Source organism: Bos indicus x Bos taurus, chromosome 8 (genome assembly GCF_003369695.1).
Source record: "Bos indicus x Bos taurus breed Angus x Brahman F1 hybrid chromosome 8, Bos_hybrid_MaternalHap_v2.0, whole genome shotgun sequence".
Taxonomy (NCBI): domain Eukaryota; kingdom Metazoa; phylum Chordata; class Mammalia; order Artiodactyla; family Bovidae; genus Bos; species Bos indicus x Bos taurus.
The window spans coordinates 75,994,047-76,011,915 of NC_040083.1; the positions used below are offsets into that span (position 1 = coordinate 75,994,047).

Below are 17,869 nucleotides of genomic sequence, written 5' to 3' on the forward strand. Positions count from 1 at the left end.
AGCTCCAGATTCAGGACTCACAGGAGAGTGCATCAAACTTGGAGACCACAGTCAGAGACTATTATGCATCACTGCTTTATTACTTTGGCTTCTGGGGGCCCCAGCCCATTTTCCCTTTGAGCTCCAAACTCTGGTTGGGCTGAGTTCCCTGGAGCATCTTCCCTTGGCGTTCAAACCACCGAATCAGGCTGCGGTTCTGGGGGTGGATGCAGACCCTGCGTTGAGACAGGTGAAGCCTGGGAAAGGAAAGGTTCAAAGCTACGGTCATAACTGGGGGAATGAGGGTGAGACCCAGGAGTTAGAGGCAGAGGCCAGACGAAAACCTGAGTTGGCATCAGAATTAGCAATCGGGATGGGGTTGAGATCAGCATCCGGGGTTGGGACTGAGGTCAGAGTCAGGGACAAATCAGGGGCAGAGTCAAAGCTCACACGAAGGCTTGGAGGTGACAGTCCCCGTCAGCTTCCTGAAGTTCCACTCGGATGACCCTCCTCAGTAGCTTGTTTGGGAGTGGCTGTCGGTAGAGCTGAGTACAGCATGCAGTGCTGAGTGCCAGTGGGAATGCTAGGGGAACAGGACCATGTGTTCAGAGGGCTTCTGACCCCAAACTCCATCAGAAGGCTGGAGGCTGGGCTTCCTGGGCCCCTTTCCCTCCATCCCATTCATCCAAACCCAGGCCTTCTAGACCCCCACTCACTCACCTCCTCCAGGGCCTGGGCTCAGGAACAACAGGAGCAGCAGGAGGCTGCTGGTGGGTGAGGGCCCCTTCATGATGCTCAGCCTGGATACTTCCTTCTCTCTCCTCCTCCTTCCCTACCTTTAATCTGGGTGCCTTTTATACCTGGGGCACCAGGTGAGTCAGCCGCAGGTGAAGATGTATTGCTCATCTTGTGACATTCCTGGGCTCTAATTACCACAGACCCCTCCTTTTTTAGGACTCCCGTTTTCCATGGACTCCTAAGTCCTGGGCAGAGAAGCTGGGGAGATGGGTTATGCACATGGGGGCTGATGGTACAGTAAAGGGGGCAGAGGATCCACAGTGGCATCCAGTGAGGACATTCACACTCATACCTGTAGTTAACACATTCACAGTCACACCTGTCACTGGATCAACCTCACATGGTCAGACAACCCCAGACAGAATCATATAGCCCCAGTTGTACTCAAAGTCCCACTCCCACACAGTTGTTTTTTCACAGTCATCCCACCACACAATCACACTAGCACACCCAAATTCTGATGGGGGCACTGTTGGTAGGGTGCGAGCACAGGGCAGGCTGGCACCAGCTTGCTTTCGTTTTCCCCTCCCTGTTTCCTGTCTTAGCCTGCTTGTCTTATCAGCAGACATTGATGGGAATGGGTCCCAAAAGCAGACTGAGTCGTCGTCTCTCCTGGGCCAGTCACATTCAGAGTGAGAAGCTGGGAGAAGTCCCTTTTGGGTGGTAATGCGGTGCCTTGGGGATAACTGAGGTGGGGGTTGCTTTTCCAGGAAGATGAGACAGAGGAAGGATGAGGTAGATAAGTGCACCCGAGGGAAGATCAAAGTTCTTTGGTGCCAGGTTGCTGCTGTCAAACAGATAAAAGACCCAAGAAATCTTACCTTCCTGTTTTTGCCAAGTCCTGTTCCAGAAATGCCAGCCTCCTACCAGCAGGGGCCTGGGGCTTCCAGTGCTTGACTTTTTGAGACATCAGATTCCAGAGCTCAATTATCTCTCCTTTATTCTATTCAAATTCCTGTTTCTCTCTATTGTTGGCCTGGAAGACGCCCCCCAACCCCAACACAACCAACCCTTACACCCTCTGCACCCCATACTCTTGCTCAAACCCCAAGCTTCCATCTCCTTCCTGTCCCGTCTCTTTTAATCCTGTATCCGGTCCTTAACTCCTCTTCCCCTTAATCCCTCCACCCCAATGCAAAACTATGCCTCCTCTTCCTCCTCTTGTCCTTTCCAGGAAGCTGGGACCAGCAAAGGGTGGGGGCAAGCTGCTAAGTTTAGTGCCCTTGGCACCTTGAAGAATTTCCCACTCTCGGTCTGGAGATTTCAACCCTCCTGTCCTGCTCTCTATGTGAAATGTAAACTGAGTCATAACCCAATAATCCAGCCCTTATCTGGTTGTTTCAGGGATGCCGTCTGCAACCTTGTGCTCTGTGACCAGCTACCTACCCTCTGTGGGGCCGGCCTACTCTTGGGACAGGGACTCACACTTCCCTGGGCATCTTCCTGCTGCACCAATCAGAAGGCACCATCAGCTCCCAGAATAGGGACTAATTCCCTCCCAGGCTGAACAACTCGAGCTTCTCCTCGTGCTCCTGTCCAAGTTAAGGCTCAGAGGTCCTTCCCTGGAGTCTGTTTTGTGGATATTCAGGAAGTTTGAGTATCCTGAGGATTCTGAGGTTTAGGTCCAGGGTTGGACAGGGTGCTCCACTTTGGTCAGGGTTCTTGATGCAGACATTGTGAGGAAATGCCTCAAGAGCCTGCATCCATTCTTGAGGGTGGCCACAACCCAGAGGTCACTCATCTTGGAATTTCTAATACCAGAGGCCTTACAGTCTTTTACCCACCCTCCAGTATGGACTTGTGCCCCAGAGCTTGGTGCAGCCACTAAGGTACCATCATCTTGTCACAAATCTTCATCAGCTGGTGTCACACACCGTGTAGTCTTTTCCAGACCAGTCAGTCCAGAGGGCTTGGAAGGAAGAAACCAAGTCTTCCAGATATGTACCCATCTCTCCCTTCTGGCTTCTCCAAAGACAGGGCCAGCTATAGCCTGCTATGGCAGGGTTGGCCCAGGCTGAAAGCCAGCTCTGCCCCCACTCACAAACTGAGCTCTCTCTTTAGCTTAATTCTTGGTGCCCTCCCTGGTGCTGGGGCAAGTCCCTAATTGAAAGAAGGTCCCCTAGGAGTCCCTGACCCTTCATCACTTTAGGAACTAGTGGATTTCAGGCCAACTAGATGACAAGACAGACAAGGAAGGTAGGGAGCAGGGGCCACTAGGTTCTCCTAGGGAGGTAACATGGGGGACTGATGCCAAGAATCTTTGTACTTCATTTATTTATTTATTGGCTGTGCCACACTGGCATGCAGGATCTTAGTTTCCCAACCTTGGATGGAACCTGTGCTCCCTATGGTGGGAGCACACTAATCTTAACCACTGGACCATCAGGGAATTCCCTGATGTCAATTATCTTTAAACTTGGGATCAGAGTGGAGGAGCCAGTAGCTGGGGTGTTAACTGTAGGAAAGACCTTCAACAGTTCTAAGTCATTCCCCTATGGCAGGCTGACAGCACAGCTTCTATGAATCCTTCCCTCCTCTCACAGCCTACTTCCTACAACTATGGACTTGAAAAATATTTTAGATCCTCTCCCAGGAGAAGATTCTTCAGACACCTGGCAAAGTCCTGTCTAGGAGGAAGGTGGCAGCAGAGAGCTGGGGTTGTGAGAATTTAGGGATGCGGGGATCAGGTTGGGAGGAGGACCAGGTCAGGATTATTCAGTTCCCTCCATACAGGGCACTCAGAGTGATGAGTGTGTGTGTGGCGGGGTGAGGGATTAGGTGGTGGAAGGCAGTCATTGATAGTAAGGGGAGGTTGATTCTGGTGAGGGACCGTTAGGAATAATGGGAGCCTGTACACGGAGGGGCACTCTATCAGGGAGAGAGGCCCTGTCAGTAAGGAAAACAGCCGGCGTGGAGAGGGGCTCCCAGCCCGAATGGCGGCAGCGGCGTCAGAGTCAGGAGGGCAGCACGGTGGCTCTGGTTTAAATCTTTAATGCACCGGCTGGCTGAGTAGTGGCGGCGGGGGTGCGGCGGGGGAGGCTGCGGCCGGAGCGCTGGGGAGCAGTGCCCAGGCCACTTGACAGACAGCTCATCAGGCCCCGCAGAGGCTCCAGCTTCTGCTCCCGAGGGTGCGCCGAGCTGTGGGGCGACCCGACACTGGCATGAGATGGGGCGGGGGCTCCTAGCTTCCCCCCGATCGGTTCTCCCGGACTGAGCTTCGCCCATTCCCCGGGCGGGTCCGCGGTATCGCAGGCCCCTCACCTCCGCTCCCTTCGCCACATGCGCAGCCAGGGGAAAAAGTAGAAGCAGCCCCAGTAGATCCTGCAAAGAGAAGGCAGAGCCGGGCGGGGCGGAGCGGGGCTGACCCCACAGACTCCGCCCCTTGGACGCCTGGCCCTTCTCTTGGAAGGCTCCGCCCCGCCCCCTAGAGGCGGTTCTCGATAGCCCACGCCCCTAAGAGGCCCCACCCCTCCCGCTTCTCCCGCCCCCAAAGAACACGCGCCCTCCCCACCCCCCAACCCCGGAGCGGCTTAGGTTCCTCCTCCGCAGAACCCCGCCTCCACTCACTCCTCCTCCGCCTCCAGCGCCACCTCGTATCTCCTCAATCCCGACATGTCCTGGGTTCCGAACGTCTCCTGGGGAGCGGCATGATTGGATCAAGAATTCCCCAACCCCAGGTCCCCTTCTCTGTCATTCTGTGGACAAGACTGACTTGTTCTCGGGTAATATGAGACAGGTGCCCTGGGAAGACTCGGGACAGGGCTGAAGATCTGGGAAGCACTAGACATTAAGGGATTGGGAGGTCGGTCACCTCGGGGGCATGGGGCATTTAGGTGGATAGGGCTTGGAGGTCATAGGGCCGGGATATTTGGGGCCCCGGGTGAGGATTTTCGGGGGATAGGGTCACCTGCAGGGGGGCTGAGGGGTCGGCGCAGCCTAAACGCCCACCCTCCCTGGCTCCACCCCGGAAGCAGACCTTTACGTTATGTCACAGTGACGGCGTCACGCTCTAGGGGTGGGGCTTACCTATTACCCGGAAGGGGCGGAGCCTTAGCATCTCTTCGGAGGAGGCGGAGACCAGATGTCACACTAGGAGGTGGAGCCAGAGTCTATGTCTAAAGCGGGGAGGGGGTGGTGTGGGGAGAGTCGGTATTTATTACTAAGGTGCAGGGCACAGAGCCCTCTTTTATAAGGATGGAGCCAGATATTGGAGCTCCACCCTGGGAAGACGGAGACCTCAGCATCAGGCAGCAAGAAAAGAGCTCTGCGACGCTGTCCTGTACTGTTTTACCAATCCCCTCTCCTCTCCATCTTGGCTTCTGCTCTGACAGTTGCCTTTCTTGTCTGACCCATTCTATGTATATTATACTGGGCAGAGGAGGAATAGGTCTCCAGAGAGGGCCCAGTCTAGACAGGCCATGCTATAGGAATACTTGTTGGCTGAGTGGCATGGGTCAACAGACCTTCCTCTCTGAACTGAGACCTCGTTTCCGGAGATTTTTGTTCCTGCAGTCATAACCAATATTTATTTAGTGACTACTCTGTGCTGGGTAATGTGTGTGGGCATGAGGAAACAGCAGTAAAGAAGACAGGCACAGATTCTGCCCTCAGAGAGCTTATCATCTGGGTTGGACCTGCACGGGGTGGGGTGGGGGTGGGGGTCAAAAGAGACAATAAGATCACATAGAGGAAGCTAACTGGCTGGGGGCTGTAGAGGCTATTCGACTAAAGGCAGGAAAGAGCAGTTAACTTAGTGTGGGAGGTTGGAAATAGCTGCCCTAGTTGGTCTGGGGAGTCTGGGAGAGAGCCTTGTGGCTGGACAGTATGGGAGAAAATGACCAGAAATGAATGAAGTAAAAGTTCCCTTAAGCTGAAGTGTGGAGAATAAATTCACCTCTCCTCTTCCCACCACCCCATACTCTTTTTCCCTCTTGTATCTATCTTCCCCTGCTTGAACTACATACAGACAGGTGACAGACAAATCCACTGATGCCAGTTGGAAGCATTGCAGTCTGGGCATGGAGAAGCTGTGCCTCTACCACACTCATCCTTACTAACACTTGCTCTCACACCCACAGTGGCAGTCCTGCCCTGCTGCAGCCAAGTCATGTCTGCAGGAGGCCTGGTCCCCACCGCTTTGGTGATTCACATCCCTTCACTCAGATGCAGGGCTCTGTCTATTGTATAATAATTTGGCCTTTGTCCCTATTCCTGAAAGGGAGACACTACATCTTTGGAATATCCCAACTAATACAAGTTCTTTGCTATTTGTGAGCCCCTTGGGTCACACCTGAATTTATGCTAAGAGACGAGGTGACTTGGGATAGAGGCTGGTCAGCAGAAAGACCAACCGTATCATTGCAGAATTGAGGCTTTGAGCCAACTTGGCTGGGGAGATAGAGTTATGTCACCAACAATTCATTCTTGCCTATGTTTGAAGTCTCAATAAAAATTCTGGACACCAAAGTTCGTGACCTTCCTGTTTGGTGAACATGTACTGTTGGCTAACACGTACTAGGAGGGTGATGTGCCCTTTGTGTCTCCATGGGGAAAGAGCATGGGAGCTCTGCATTGAAATCCTCCTTGTGTGTCTTTCCATTTGGATATTCCTGATTTATATTCAGTTCAGTTCAGTTCAGTCACTCAGTCGTGTCCCACTGTTTGCAACCCCATGAACCGCAGCACGCCAGGCCTCCCTGCCCACCACCAACTCCCAGAGTCCACCCAAACTCATGTCCATCGAGTCGGTGATGCTATCCAACCATCTCATCCTCTGTCGTCCCCTTCTCCTCCTGTCCACAATCTTTCCCAGCATCAGGGTCTTTTCCAATGAGTCAGCTCTTCATATCAGGTGGCCAAAGTATTGGAGTTTCAGCTTCAACATCAGTCCTTCCAATGAACACCCAGGACTGATCTCCTTTAGGATGGACTGGTTGAATCTCCTTGCAGTCCAAGGGACTCTCAAGAGTCTTCTCCAACACCACAGTTCAAAACCATCAATTCTTCGGCTCAACATTCAGAAAACTAAGATCATGGCATCCGGTCCCATCACTTCATGGCAAATAGATGGGGAAACAGCAGAAACAGTGGCTGACTATTTTTCTCGGCTCCAAAATCACTGCAGATGGTGATTGCAGCTGTGAAATTAAAAGATGCTTACTCCTTGGAAGGAAAGTTATGACCAACCTAGACAGCAAATTAAAAAGCAGAGACATTACTTTGTCAACAAAGGTCCGTCTAGTCAAGGCTATGGTTTTTCCAGTGGTCATGTATGGATGTGAGAGTTGGACTATAAAGAAAGCTGAGCGCTGAAGAATTGATGCTTTTGAACTGTGGTGTTGGAGAAGACTCTTGAGAGTCCTACTTTATTAAAAACTAATTGTGAGTATAGAACTTCTGAGTTCTATGAGTCATTCTAGTGAACTCTTAGATCTGAGTTTAAGAACTTCCTGGACTTGTAGCTAGTTAGTCAGAAATGCAGGCAGCCTGAGGACCCCACTTGTTGCTGGCATCTCAAGCAAGCTTGTTGGGATTGTGCCCTTAAACCTGTGGAATCTAACACTAGATCTGGGTGGTTTGTGTCTAAATTGAATAGCAGTTGAATTGAAAGAGCTCCTGGGCTTCCCTACTGGCTCAGCGGTAAATAATCCATCTGACAATGCAGGAGACACAGGTTTGATTCTTGGGTTGGGAAGATCCCCTGGAGAAGGAAAAGGCAGCCCACTCCAGTATTCTTGCCTGGGAAATCCCATGGACAGAGGAGCCTGGCGGGCTACAGTCCATGGGATCACAAAAACTCAGACAGGACTTAGCAACGAAACAACAAGAATTGCTATCAGAATACCTTTCCACTGAATACACTCCCCACTCTCTCCATCTGTCTGGGTGAACCTTTTTTCCCTTTCATAACTCGCTGTTCCCATAGCTTCCCTGTTCCCATTTCCCACTGTTTGTCTTTAGCTCTGAGAACCTCAGCATGCAACTTTTTGGACGAGGGAAGGGGACTGAATTGCCCTATTAGGGGAAGGTTTGCAGTGTCATCCTCTTGAAGGCATTTGAACATCAGTTTTTTCTTTTAATTTATTTATTTTGGCTGCGTTGTGCAGCATGTGGGACCTTAGTTCCTGACTGGAATCAAACCTGTGTTCCTGCCTTGGAAGCTCAGAGTCTTAACCACTGGACCACCAGAAAAGTCTCTTGAACTTCAGTTTTAAGGCTAAGGGTCAGAGCTTAGTTCAGAATTAGAGATCAGAGCAAGGGGAGTGCCTCCCTCTTTCTCAGGTTTCTCCTCACTCCTGCCTCTTCTCTGTGGTCCTAAGATTACTGGAGTGGGAAAGATGGCACCCCGCTGGTCCCCTGGATTCCCTGAGGACAATCACAAGTAGCAGGTTAAGCTACTTGGAGAAGGTCTCCCAGGTGTCCCTAAGCCCATCACAGTGCCTACACATCCATCGCCTGAGACATGTTCCTCTCTTGGCTGAGCAGGGCTAAAACAAAGGTTCTTTGGAAGCAGGTCCAGCTCTCGGGGCCCTAGGACTCTACCTCCTGGCCCAGCCAGTACTGTCCCTCTCCCCAGCTATTTTCCTAAGCTCCAAGCTGAGCCTAGGCAGCGGAAGGAGCATAAGGGCGACTTGACTTAGAACACCCCCTTCCGCCGTGACTTCCCTATCCTCAGAATTGGGAGGGGATTTCTGAGGAGAAGGGCTGGTCAATTCACAGAGATGCAAGAAAACTAGAGATGAGGATGGGGAGCAAGTGTTTCCCTAACCTGATCAGAGGGCCCCAAGAGACAGACCAGAAGAGGAGACCTCTCAGGAGACACCAATTGTGGAGTGCCGTTTGTTTCCCATTCCCAGCCCTAGAACATGTGATGTGACAAACCTAACTGTGGGCCCATTTTTGTCTTTCCATCATCCATCCATCCATCCATGTGTCTGTATGTCTCCCCATCTTTGTCTCTTTATTCTCCCATCTTGCCTTTCATCTATCTTTTCACATCTTCATCTTCATTTATTCATCTGTATGTTTAAACACTGGAAGGACTGATGCTGAAACTGAAGCTCCAATACTTTGGCCACCTGATGTGAAGAGCCAACTCATTGGAAAAGACCCTGATGCTGGTAAAGATTGAGGGCAGGAGGAGAAGAGGGTGACACAGGATGAGATGGTTGGATGGCATCACTGATTCAATGGACATGAGCTTGAGCAAACTCTAGGAGGTCGTGAAGGACAGAGAAGCCTGGTGTGCTGCAGTCCATGGGATCGCAAAGAGTTGGACATAGCTTAGTGGCTGAACAACAACAACAATGTTTAACCATTAGCCATCTATTAGTACATTCATTCATCTATCAAGTTATGGTAATAATTAATGTTTGTTGATACTTAAGTGCCATGCACCATGCTAAATGCTTTAAAATAATTTTCTCATGGCAGATCTCTGAAGTAGAATTCTGTGAGTGATATTTTTGTTCATGCAGACATTTTTCTATACTCCTTTTTCTGGCTTCTTTAGAGAATTTCTCTCTCACTTCATGTGGTCCTGGTGGCTTTGTCAGTCATAGTGTCCTGCCCAGAGTACCTCATTGCCTGGCCACTGTAATATGTTGAAGAACTGAGTTTATGTCACAAGCACAGTTCAAAGCTTTGCATGAGATTTGATGTTAGGAGAAAGAGAGCCTGTATTTTGGATCACTTACTATTGCAGATTTAGACTTGAGGCTTTCAGTGGCCATATTTTCTGCTGCTAGAAGACAACCTGTTTATAATAGGAATAAGGCCCCCACATAAAAAGGATTAGAGAGAAGTCAGGTTAAAAGATGGAGATAACATCATTTGAATCCCTGGGTCCAACCAGGGCTGAAGTAGACTAAATCGTAATCTGTGATATGACATATTTAACTTTTTGCTTAAGCTATTTAAGTTGGGTTTTGTCATTTTCAACAGAAAAAGCCCTGGATAATGATCATTGTATTATTATCCCCATTTTACAGATGAGGAACTAAGACCCAGAAAGATTAACTTGCCCAATGTTTCACTGCTTATAAATGGCAGAAAACTGGTACCTATTTGGAGCCAAACTCTGATATACTACCTATATATGTCTGTCCATCTGTTTGTTCATCCATCCATCTATTGATCTATCCCATTTATTTATTTATCTGGTCATCCTTCAATGCTAAGACACCAAAGGCAATAAGACTTGTTAACTCCCATTTGAGGCTGGGTTTGGATCAGAGGTTAGCAAACCTTTTTGATAAAGGTCTAGATAATAAATAAGGTTTTGCAGGACATACTATCTCTGTAGCCCCAAAGTAGCCATAGACAATATGTAAGTGATTAGACATGACTATATTCCAATAAAGCTTTATTTACAAAAACAGGTAGCAGGCTGGCTGGGCCATAGCTTGCCAATCCCTGATCTGGATCAGTGGGGAAGATGCAAACATTCTGTCATTGTTGGGAACATGAGTAAGGAATGGAAACCTGTATCCCTTGCATTTGCCATTACTCATGTAGTGGAAACAACAGAATTTTTTACTCAAACTCTTGTATTTGAATCCAATTTTAGAACCCTGGACAGTCAAGGAAATGGGATCTGTAAAATGGGAATAATTTGTATCTTGTGAGGTAGTCCATGTGCCTGACTCACAGTGAGTGGGTGCTCAGTGGTGCTTAGGTCCATCCCCCTTTCTCATTTATCACCTCCCATGAATGACCAATATCAGAAGGCTTCTCTGTTTTGAGAGTGTCTGGAATGCGGTAGGGTTAGTTTAGTCTGGCTTGCTGAGCTCAGGAGCTTCTAAGAATGAGCTTCAACTTCTAAGAATGAGCTTTCATGCAAGTTATATAGATTAAGCTCTTGCATACTCCAAATTTCTTTTTACTAGCTCTACCTCAACTATTAAAAAAATTCATTTTATTTATTTATTTATGTATGGCTGTGATGGGTCTTCCCTGCCGCACTTGCTTTTTTCTAGTTGTGGCAAGTAGAGGCTACTCTTCCTTGTGGTGCACTGGCTTCTCATTGCGATGGCTCCTCTCCTTGTGGAGCGTAGGCTCTAGGTGCATGGGCTTCAGTAATTGCGGCATGTGGGCTTAGTAGTTGTGCCTCGTGGGCTTAGTTGCCCCGTGGCTTGTGGGATCTTTCCAGATCAGGGATCAAACCAGTGTTTCCTGTATTGGCAGGCAGACTCTTTACCACTGAGCCACCAGGGAAGCCCCTACCCCATCTCTTATCTGCACTATTCCAAAACTATAACCAGCCTGCCAGTGCCTAGCAAAATAGAAGGCTGTCTAGTCAACAGTCCCCATTAGGACTTCCCTGGTAGTCTAGTGGTTAAGAATCCACCTGCCAATGCACGGGACACAGGTTCAATCCCCGGTCTGGGAAGATTCCACATGCCGTGGGGCAGCTAAGCCCATGTGCTACAGCTACTGAGCCTGCACATCTAGAACCTGTGCTCTGCAACAAGAGAAGCTGCAGCAGTAGGAAGCCTGAGCTCCACGACTAGAGAGTAGCCCCCACTCACCACAACTAGAGAAAGCCCACAGACAGCAAGGAAGACCCAGTGATAGCCAAAAATTAAATAAATTAATTAATTAAATAGAAATACCTTCTTTTATTAAGTCCACAATTCAGGTTATTACCCTGTTCCCCCGGTAGCTTTTTAACTTTTTCCTTCCAAACAAATACCCTTCTCTAGGAGGAAAGATTATGTTCATGTGTGTTTCTGTGCCTGCTCCCATGACAGTGTGTGTGTGTAATAATGTATGTGTGTCTATATGTGCCCTTGTGTCCACATTGTGATTATGTACTTAAGTGTCTGTGGTGTGTCCTTGATAGATGTGAGTGGTTGGCTGTGTGACTGATTATGTGCCTGTATATGTGTGTGGGTATGGACATACGCATGTGGGTAAAGGTGTCCCCACCTGTGTGTTCATGTGTATGTGTGTGTTCTGTTTAATCCATCTATTGACCTCACATGGCCTGCAGAGGGCATCAGTGCATAGGGAAAGGGGGTGTGAGGCTCCTGGCCTGAGTGCCAACCTCCTGAGCCTGCAGAGGGCGTCTCGTGTACAGAGAAAAGGGAATGTGTGGCTGGTGGAAGTGGGGCTCTAGCCTGAGGAGCCTGGGCCCTCTTTATGCCAGAAAGAAGCTGGAAATGAGCAAGAAATCAGATGACTCAGCTTCTGGAAGTCCCCGATCCCAGGAAGGGGTCTGCTTCACCACCCCACCCTTATTCTCCAATCCCTCTATCCCTGTCCAGAGGGTCCCGGCCCAGCCTACAGGGCAGAAGTGGCCCTTCAGTTCAAGTGTGGGTAGATGTTGCACAGGACTTCTGGAGGTGACGGTACATCAGAAGGGGAAGGGAGTCTTAAGCAATAGTGCACCCTCCTCCCTTGACTCCTGCCCTCGGGAGCTTCATGTAAAGCCCCTGCCAGGATTTCCTGAACACCCGTTCTCTTTCATTTTCTGCAGTTTGGGCCACTCTGGGCCCTAGGGTTTCTCAGCTTGAACTTAGCTTTCTCAGGAGAAGTGCAGGAGACAAGGGTCTCTGAAATCAAGCAGAAGGTGGCCTGTGTGGCTGGTGATGAGCCTCAGGATTGGGAGGACAGAGGGAAGGCAGGAGAGGTTATGCAGAGGAGGGACCTCCACAGAGCCTTGAGGAAGGGTGAGGCAGGAGGGAGGACATTCCAGGCAGGATGAACAGCAAGCACAAAGGCTAAGAGGAGGGATGGAGTTTGTGATCCATCCTGATGTGGGTATGGCAGGGGAGGGCGAGTGCTGTGAGAGGCTATGTATGTGGGGAATAATCCCTGGGGTACTTAGGGCACTTACTGGTGGTGCCATGCCCAGTGGTCAAAGTTCATGGAGGATCCTGTGGCCTTAATGAGGGAGGACCATCAGGGGTTAGTATCCTTTGGGTGTGAAAGTTTGGGTCTCTTAGCAGGTATAGGGACTTCCTAGCTGGCTCAGTTAAAGAATCTGCCTGCCAATGCAGGAGACATGGGTTCTATCCCTTGGTCAGGAAGATCCCTTGGAGTAGGAAATGGCAACCCACTCCAGTATTCTTGCCTGGAAAATTAAATGGACAGAGGAGTCTGGCAGGCTGTAGTCCATAGGGTCGCAAGGATTCAGACTTGACGGGGCAACTGAACACACATGCACACACACACACACACACAGAGCAGGCGTAGAATGTCAACCAGCTGAAGTGGCAGTTGGAGATAAAGGGAATAAATCATGGAGGGAGTGTGGTAAACAGAATTTAAGATTCCTCCTTAATGGTGTGCATGCCCTGTCTGATCTCCTTGCTTTGAGGGGATTAATCCTCTTGGCTTCTTGATCTGTGAATACGGTGGGATATCAATGATGTGGTTAGGTTATACTATATGGCAACAGTGAACGGATTTTGCAGATATAACTAAGGACCCCAAATTAGTTACCTTTGAGTTAGTCAAAAGGACGATTACCCTGCATGGGCCTGACCTAGTTAGGTGAGCCCTTAGGGAAAGTGTCCAGAGCCAAGAAATAAGCAGCAGCAGCAGAAGCTCTCACATTGCCCTTGAAGAAGCAAACTGCCATGTTGTGAAGACGGCGTGGAGCAGGGAATTGCAGGCAGTTCTAGGAACTCAGGGCTTCAGTCCTAAACCACAGCTGTCAACACCTGGTGAATTTGGAAGAGGACTCAGAGTCCAAGATGAGATGGCAGCCTGGCTGATACCTGAGATCAGCCTGATGAAACCTGAGCAGAGGACCCAGTTGATCTGTACCTGACCGTTGGCCCACAGAAACTGTGAGACAATACATTTGGACTGTTTGAAGCTGCTAAATATGTGGTGATTTGTTACACAGCAGTAGAAAGCTAATATAAAAAAGAAATAATAAATTCTAGTTAAGCCCTAGGACTAGTTCCAGAACTACTGACTACAGCTTTTATTCATACTTCCTTCCTGGCTGTGAAATTCCCTATTTCTTTCAGTTCAGTTCAGTCGCTCAGTCGTGTCCGACTCTTTGCGACCCCATGAATTGCAGTATGCCAGGCCTCCCTGTCCATCACCAACTCCCGGAGTTCACTCAGACTCACGTCCATCGAGTCAGTGATGCCATCCAGCCATCTCATCCTCTGTCGTCCCCTTCTCCTCCTGCCCCCAATCCCTCCCAGCATCAGAGTCTTTCTTTTCCAATGAGTCAACTCTTCGCATGAGGTGGCCAAAGTACTGGAGTTTCAGCTTCAGCATCATTCCTTCCAAAGAACACCCAGGGCTGACCTCGTTTAGGATGGACTGGTTGGATCTCCTTGCAGTCCAAGGGACTCTCAAGAGTCTTCTCCAACACCACAGTTCAAAATCAGCAATCCTTCAGTGCTCAGCCTTTATGGTCCAACTCTCACATCCATACATGACTACTGAAAAAAAACATAGATTTGACTATACACACCTTTGTCAGCAAACTGATGTCTCTGCTTTTTAATACACTGTCTAGGTTTGTCATAGCTTTTCTTCCAAGGAGCAAGTGTCTTTCAATTTCATGACTGCAGTCACCATCCACAGTGATTTTGGAGCCCAAGAAAAAATGATCTGTCACTGTTTCCACATTTTCTCCATCTGTTTACCATGAAGTGATGGGACCAGATGCCATGATCTTCGTTTTTTGAATGCTGGGTTTTAAGACAGCTTTTCACTTTCCTCTTTCACCTTCATCAAGAGACTCTTTAGTTCCTCTTTGCTTTCTGCCATTAAAGTGGTATGGCCCGCATATCTGAGGTTGATATTTCTCCCAACAATCTTGATGCCAGCTTGTGAGTCTTCCAATCCAGCATTTCACACGATATACTCTACATATAAGTTAAATAAGCAAGGTGACAATACACAGCCTTGATGTACTCCTTTCTCAATTTTGAACCAGTCCATTGGTCCATGTCCAGTTCTAACTGTTGCTTCTTGTCCTGCATGTAGGTTTCTCAGGAGACAGGTAAGGTGGTCTGGTATTCCCATTTCTTTAAGAATTTTCCAGTTTGTTGTGATCACACAGTCAAAGGCTTTAGCATAGTCAGTGAAGCAGATTTTAGAATTGTAGAATTCCCTTTTTCTATGATCCAGAAAATGCTGGCAATTTGATTGCTGGTTCCTTTGGCTTTTCCAAATCCAGCTTGTACTGGAACTCCTCAGTTCACATACTGGTGAAGCCATTCTTGAAGGATTTTGAGCATAATCTTGCTAGCATGCACAATTGTATGTTAGTTTGAACATTCCTTGGCATTGCGTTTCTTTGGGATTGGGATGAAAACTGACCTTTTCCAGTCCTCTGGCCACTGCTGAGTTTTCCAAATTTGCTGGCATATCACATGCGACACTTTAACAGCATCATTGTTTAGGATATTAAATAGCTCAGCTGGAATTCCATCACCTCCACTAGCTTTGTTCATAGAAATGCTTCCTAATGCCCACCTGACTTCACACTCCAGGATGTCTGGCTCTAGGTGAGTGACCACACCATTGTGGTTATCCAGGTCATTAAGACCTTTTTTGTACAGTTCTGTGTATTCTTGACACCTCTTCTTAATATCTCCTGCTTCTGTTAGGTCCTTGCCATTTCTGTCCTTTATTGAACCCATCTTTGCTTGAAATGTTCCCTTGGTATCTCCAGTTTTCTTGAAGAGATCCCTAGTCTTTCCCATCTGTTGTTTTCCTGTTTCGTTGCACTGTTCACTTAAGAAGGCTTCCTTATCTCTTTTTGCTATTCTCTGAAACTGCATTCACTTGGGTATATCTTTCCCTTTCTCCTTTGTGCCTTTTGCTTCTCTTCTTTTCTTAGCTATTTGTAAGGCCTCCTCAGACAACCACTTTGCCTTCTTGCATTTCTTTTTCTTGGGAATGATTTTGGTCACCACTTCCTGAAAGGTTGCTGTTGTGAGCTGTGAACTACGCCGGTTTCATGACCTCTGGAGGAGAGGATTTCAATCCAGGGCCAGAGACGAGACTTGATCACTTGGAGCTTTTGTGTAGCAGAGTTCTATTAAAGTATAAAAGAGATAGAGAAAGCTTCTGAAATAGACATCAGAAGGGGGCAGAAAAAATGCCCTCTTGCTAGTTTTTGAGAGTTGAGTTCACTTGCTCAGTCCTGACCCTTTCCGACCCTTTCTGACCCGATGGACTGCAGCATGCCAGGCCTCCCTGTCCCATCACCAACTCCCAGAGTTTACTCAAACTCATGTCTATTGAGTTGGTGATGCCATCCAACTATCTCATCCTCTGTTGTCCCTTTCTCCTCCCACCTTCAATCTTTCCCAGCATCAGGCTCTTTTCCAATGTTTTATGTCTGTTCAGTTCAGTTCAGTTGCTCAGTCGTGTCCGACTCTTTGCGACCCCATGAATTGCAGTATGCCAGGCCTCCCTGTCCAACACCAACTCCCGGAGTTCACTCAGACTCACATCCATTGAGTTGGTGATGCCATCCAGCCATCTCATCCTCTGTCGTCCCCTTCTCCTCTTGCCCCCAATCCCTTCCAGCATCAGAGTCTTTTCCAATGAGTCAACTCTTCGCATGAGGTGGCCAAAGTACTGGAGTTTCAGCTTCAGCATCATTCCTTCCAAAGAAATCCCAGGGCTGATCTCCTTCAGAATGGACTGGTTGGATCTCCTTGCAGTCCAAGGGACTCTCAAGAGTCTTATCCAACACCACAGTTCAAAAGCATCAATTCTTCAGCGCTCAGCTTTCTTCACAGTCCAACTCTCACATCCATACATGACCATTGGAAAAACCATAGCCTTGACTAGACGGACCTTTGTTGGCAAAGTAACGTCTCTGCTTTTCTTCCAAGGAGTAAGCATCTTTTAATTTCATGGCTGCAGTCACCATCTGCAGTGATTTTGGAGTCCAAAAAAATAAAGTCTGACACTGTTTTCCACTGTTTCCCCATCTATTTTCCATGAAGTGATGGGGCCAGATGCCATGATCTTCATCTTCTGAGTGTTGCGCTTTAAGCCAACTTTTTACTCCCACTTTCACTTTCATCAAGAGGCTCTTTAGTTCCTCTTCACTTTCTGCCATAAGGGTGGTGTCATCTGCGTATCTGAGGTTATTGATATTTCTCCCGGCAATCTTGAATCCAGCTTGTGCTTCTACCAGCCCAGCGTTTCTCGTGATGTACTCTGCATATAAGTTAAATAAGCAGGGTGACAATATACAGCCTTGACGTACTCCTTTTCCTATTTGGAACCAGTCTGTTGTTCCACGTTCAGTTCTAATCATTGCTTCCTGACCTGCATATAGGTTTCTCAAGAGGCAGGTCAGGTGGTCTGGTATTCCCATCTCTTCCAAAATTTTCAGCAGTTGATTGTGATCCACACAGTCAAAGGCTTTGGCATAGTCAATAAAGCAGAAATAGATGTTTTTCTGGAACTCTCTTGCTTTTTCCATGATCCAGCGGATGTTGGCAATTTGATCTCTGGTTCCTCTGCCTTTTCTAAAACCAGCTTGAACATCTGGAAGTTCACGGTTCACATACTGCTGAAGCCTGGCTTGGAGAATTTTGAGCATTACTTTACTCACGTGTGAGATGAGTGCAATTGTGCGGTAGTTTGAGCATTCTTTGGCATTGCCTTTCTTTGGGATTGGAATGAAAACTGACCTTTACCAGTCCTGTGGCCACTGCTGAGTTTTCCAAATTTGCTGGCATATTGAGTGCAGCACTTTCACAGCATCATCTTTCAGGATTTGAAATAGCTCAACTGGAATTCCATCACCTCCACTAGCCTTGTTCGTAGTGATGCTTTCTAAGGCCCACTTGACTTCACATTCCAGGATGTCTGGCTCTAGGTGAGTGATCACACTATTGTGATTATCTGGGTCATGAAGATCTTTTTTGTACAGTTTTTCTGTGTATTCCTGCCACCTCTTCTTAATATCTTTTGCTTCCGTTAGGTCCATACTATTTCTGTCCTTCATCGAGACCATCTTTGCATGAAATGTTCCCTTGGTATCTCTAATTTTCTTGAAGAGAACTCTGCTGCTGCTGCTAAGTCGCTTCAGTTGTGTCCGACTCTGTGTGACCCCATGGACTGCAGCCCACCAGGCTCCCCCATCCCT

General features: G+C 48.3%; 3 protein-coding genes across 4 annotated transcripts in view; 1 reads left to right on the forward strand and 2 right to left on the reverse strand.

Moving 5' to 3' along the window:
• Positions 1–51: 51 nt before the first annotated feature.
• Positions 52–4,098, reverse strand: CCL27 (C-C motif chemokine ligand 27). The gene is made up of 4 exons (XM_027550079.1): positions 4,039–4,098; positions 700–3,915; positions 430–562; positions 52–236 (listed from the first exon to the last, which is right to left on the reverse strand). The coding sequence occupies exons 2-4, from the start codon at positions 767–769 to the stop codon at positions 80–82; spliced, it is 360 nt and encodes a 119-aa protein (XP_027405880.1). The 5' UTR covers positions 770–3,915; positions 4,039–4,098; the 3' UTR covers positions 52–79.
• Positions 3,035–4,758, reverse strand: LOC113897384. Its single transcript, XM_027550082.1, has 4 exons — positions 4,685–4,758; positions 4,345–4,412; positions 4,039–4,098; positions 3,035–3,915 (listed from the first exon to the last, which is right to left on the reverse strand). The coding sequence occupies exons 2-4, from the start codon at positions 4,389–4,391 to the stop codon at positions 3,759–3,761; spliced, it is 264 nt and encodes an 87-aa protein (XP_027405883.1). The 5' UTR covers positions 4,392–4,412; positions 4,685–4,758; the 3' UTR covers positions 3,035–3,758.
• The window catches only part of LOC113897378 (endogenous retrovirus group PABLB member 1 Env polyprotein-like), a 32,009-nt gene continuing 18,545 nt past the window's right edge, over positions 4,406–17,869 (forward strand). The window contains exons 1-2 of one of the 2 annotated variants that reach the window (XM_027550068.1): positions 4,418–4,499; positions 5,856–5,917. In XM_027550068.1, the coding sequence (XP_027405869.1) occupies positions 5,885–5,917 (33 nt within the window). In that variant the 5' untranslated portion in view covers positions 4,418–4,499; positions 5,856–5,884. Of the gene's footprint in view, positions 4,500–5,855; positions 5,918–17,869 lie in introns of both variants that reach the window. The other variant, XM_027550067.1, reaches the window with a different exon arrangement.

What these genes read in the sequence shown, in the direction of transcription:
- LOC113897384 (XM_027550082.1), bottom strand. Translation starts at nt 4,391, where the DNA reads ATGTCGGGATTGAGGAGATACGAGGTGGCGCTGGAGGCGGAGGAGGA. An exon ending in GCGCTGGAGGCGGAGGAGGA is followed by an intron (nt 4,099 to 4,344) that starts GTGAGTGGAGGC and finishes TTCTCTTTGCAG; the next exon opens with GATCTACTGGGGCTGCTTCT. An exon ending in ATGTGGCGAAGGGAGCGGAG is followed by an intron (nt 3,916 to 4,038) that starts GTGAGGGGCCTG and finishes GTCGCCCCACAG; the next exon opens with CTCGGCGCACCCTCGGGAGC.
- CCL27 (XM_027550079.1), bottom strand. Translation starts at nt 769, where the DNA reads ATGAAGGGGCCCTCACCCACCAGCAGCCTCCTGCTGCTCCTGTTGTTC. An exon ending in GAGCCCAGGCCCTGGAGGAG is followed by an intron (nt 563 to 699) that starts GTGAGTGAGTGG and finishes CTGTTCCCCTAG; the next exon opens with CATTCCCACTGGCACTCAGC. An exon ending in TGTCACCTCCAAGCCTTCGT is followed by an intron (nt 237 to 429) that starts GTGAGCTTTGAC and finishes TTCCTTTCCCAG; the next exon opens with GCTTCACCTGTCTCAACGCA.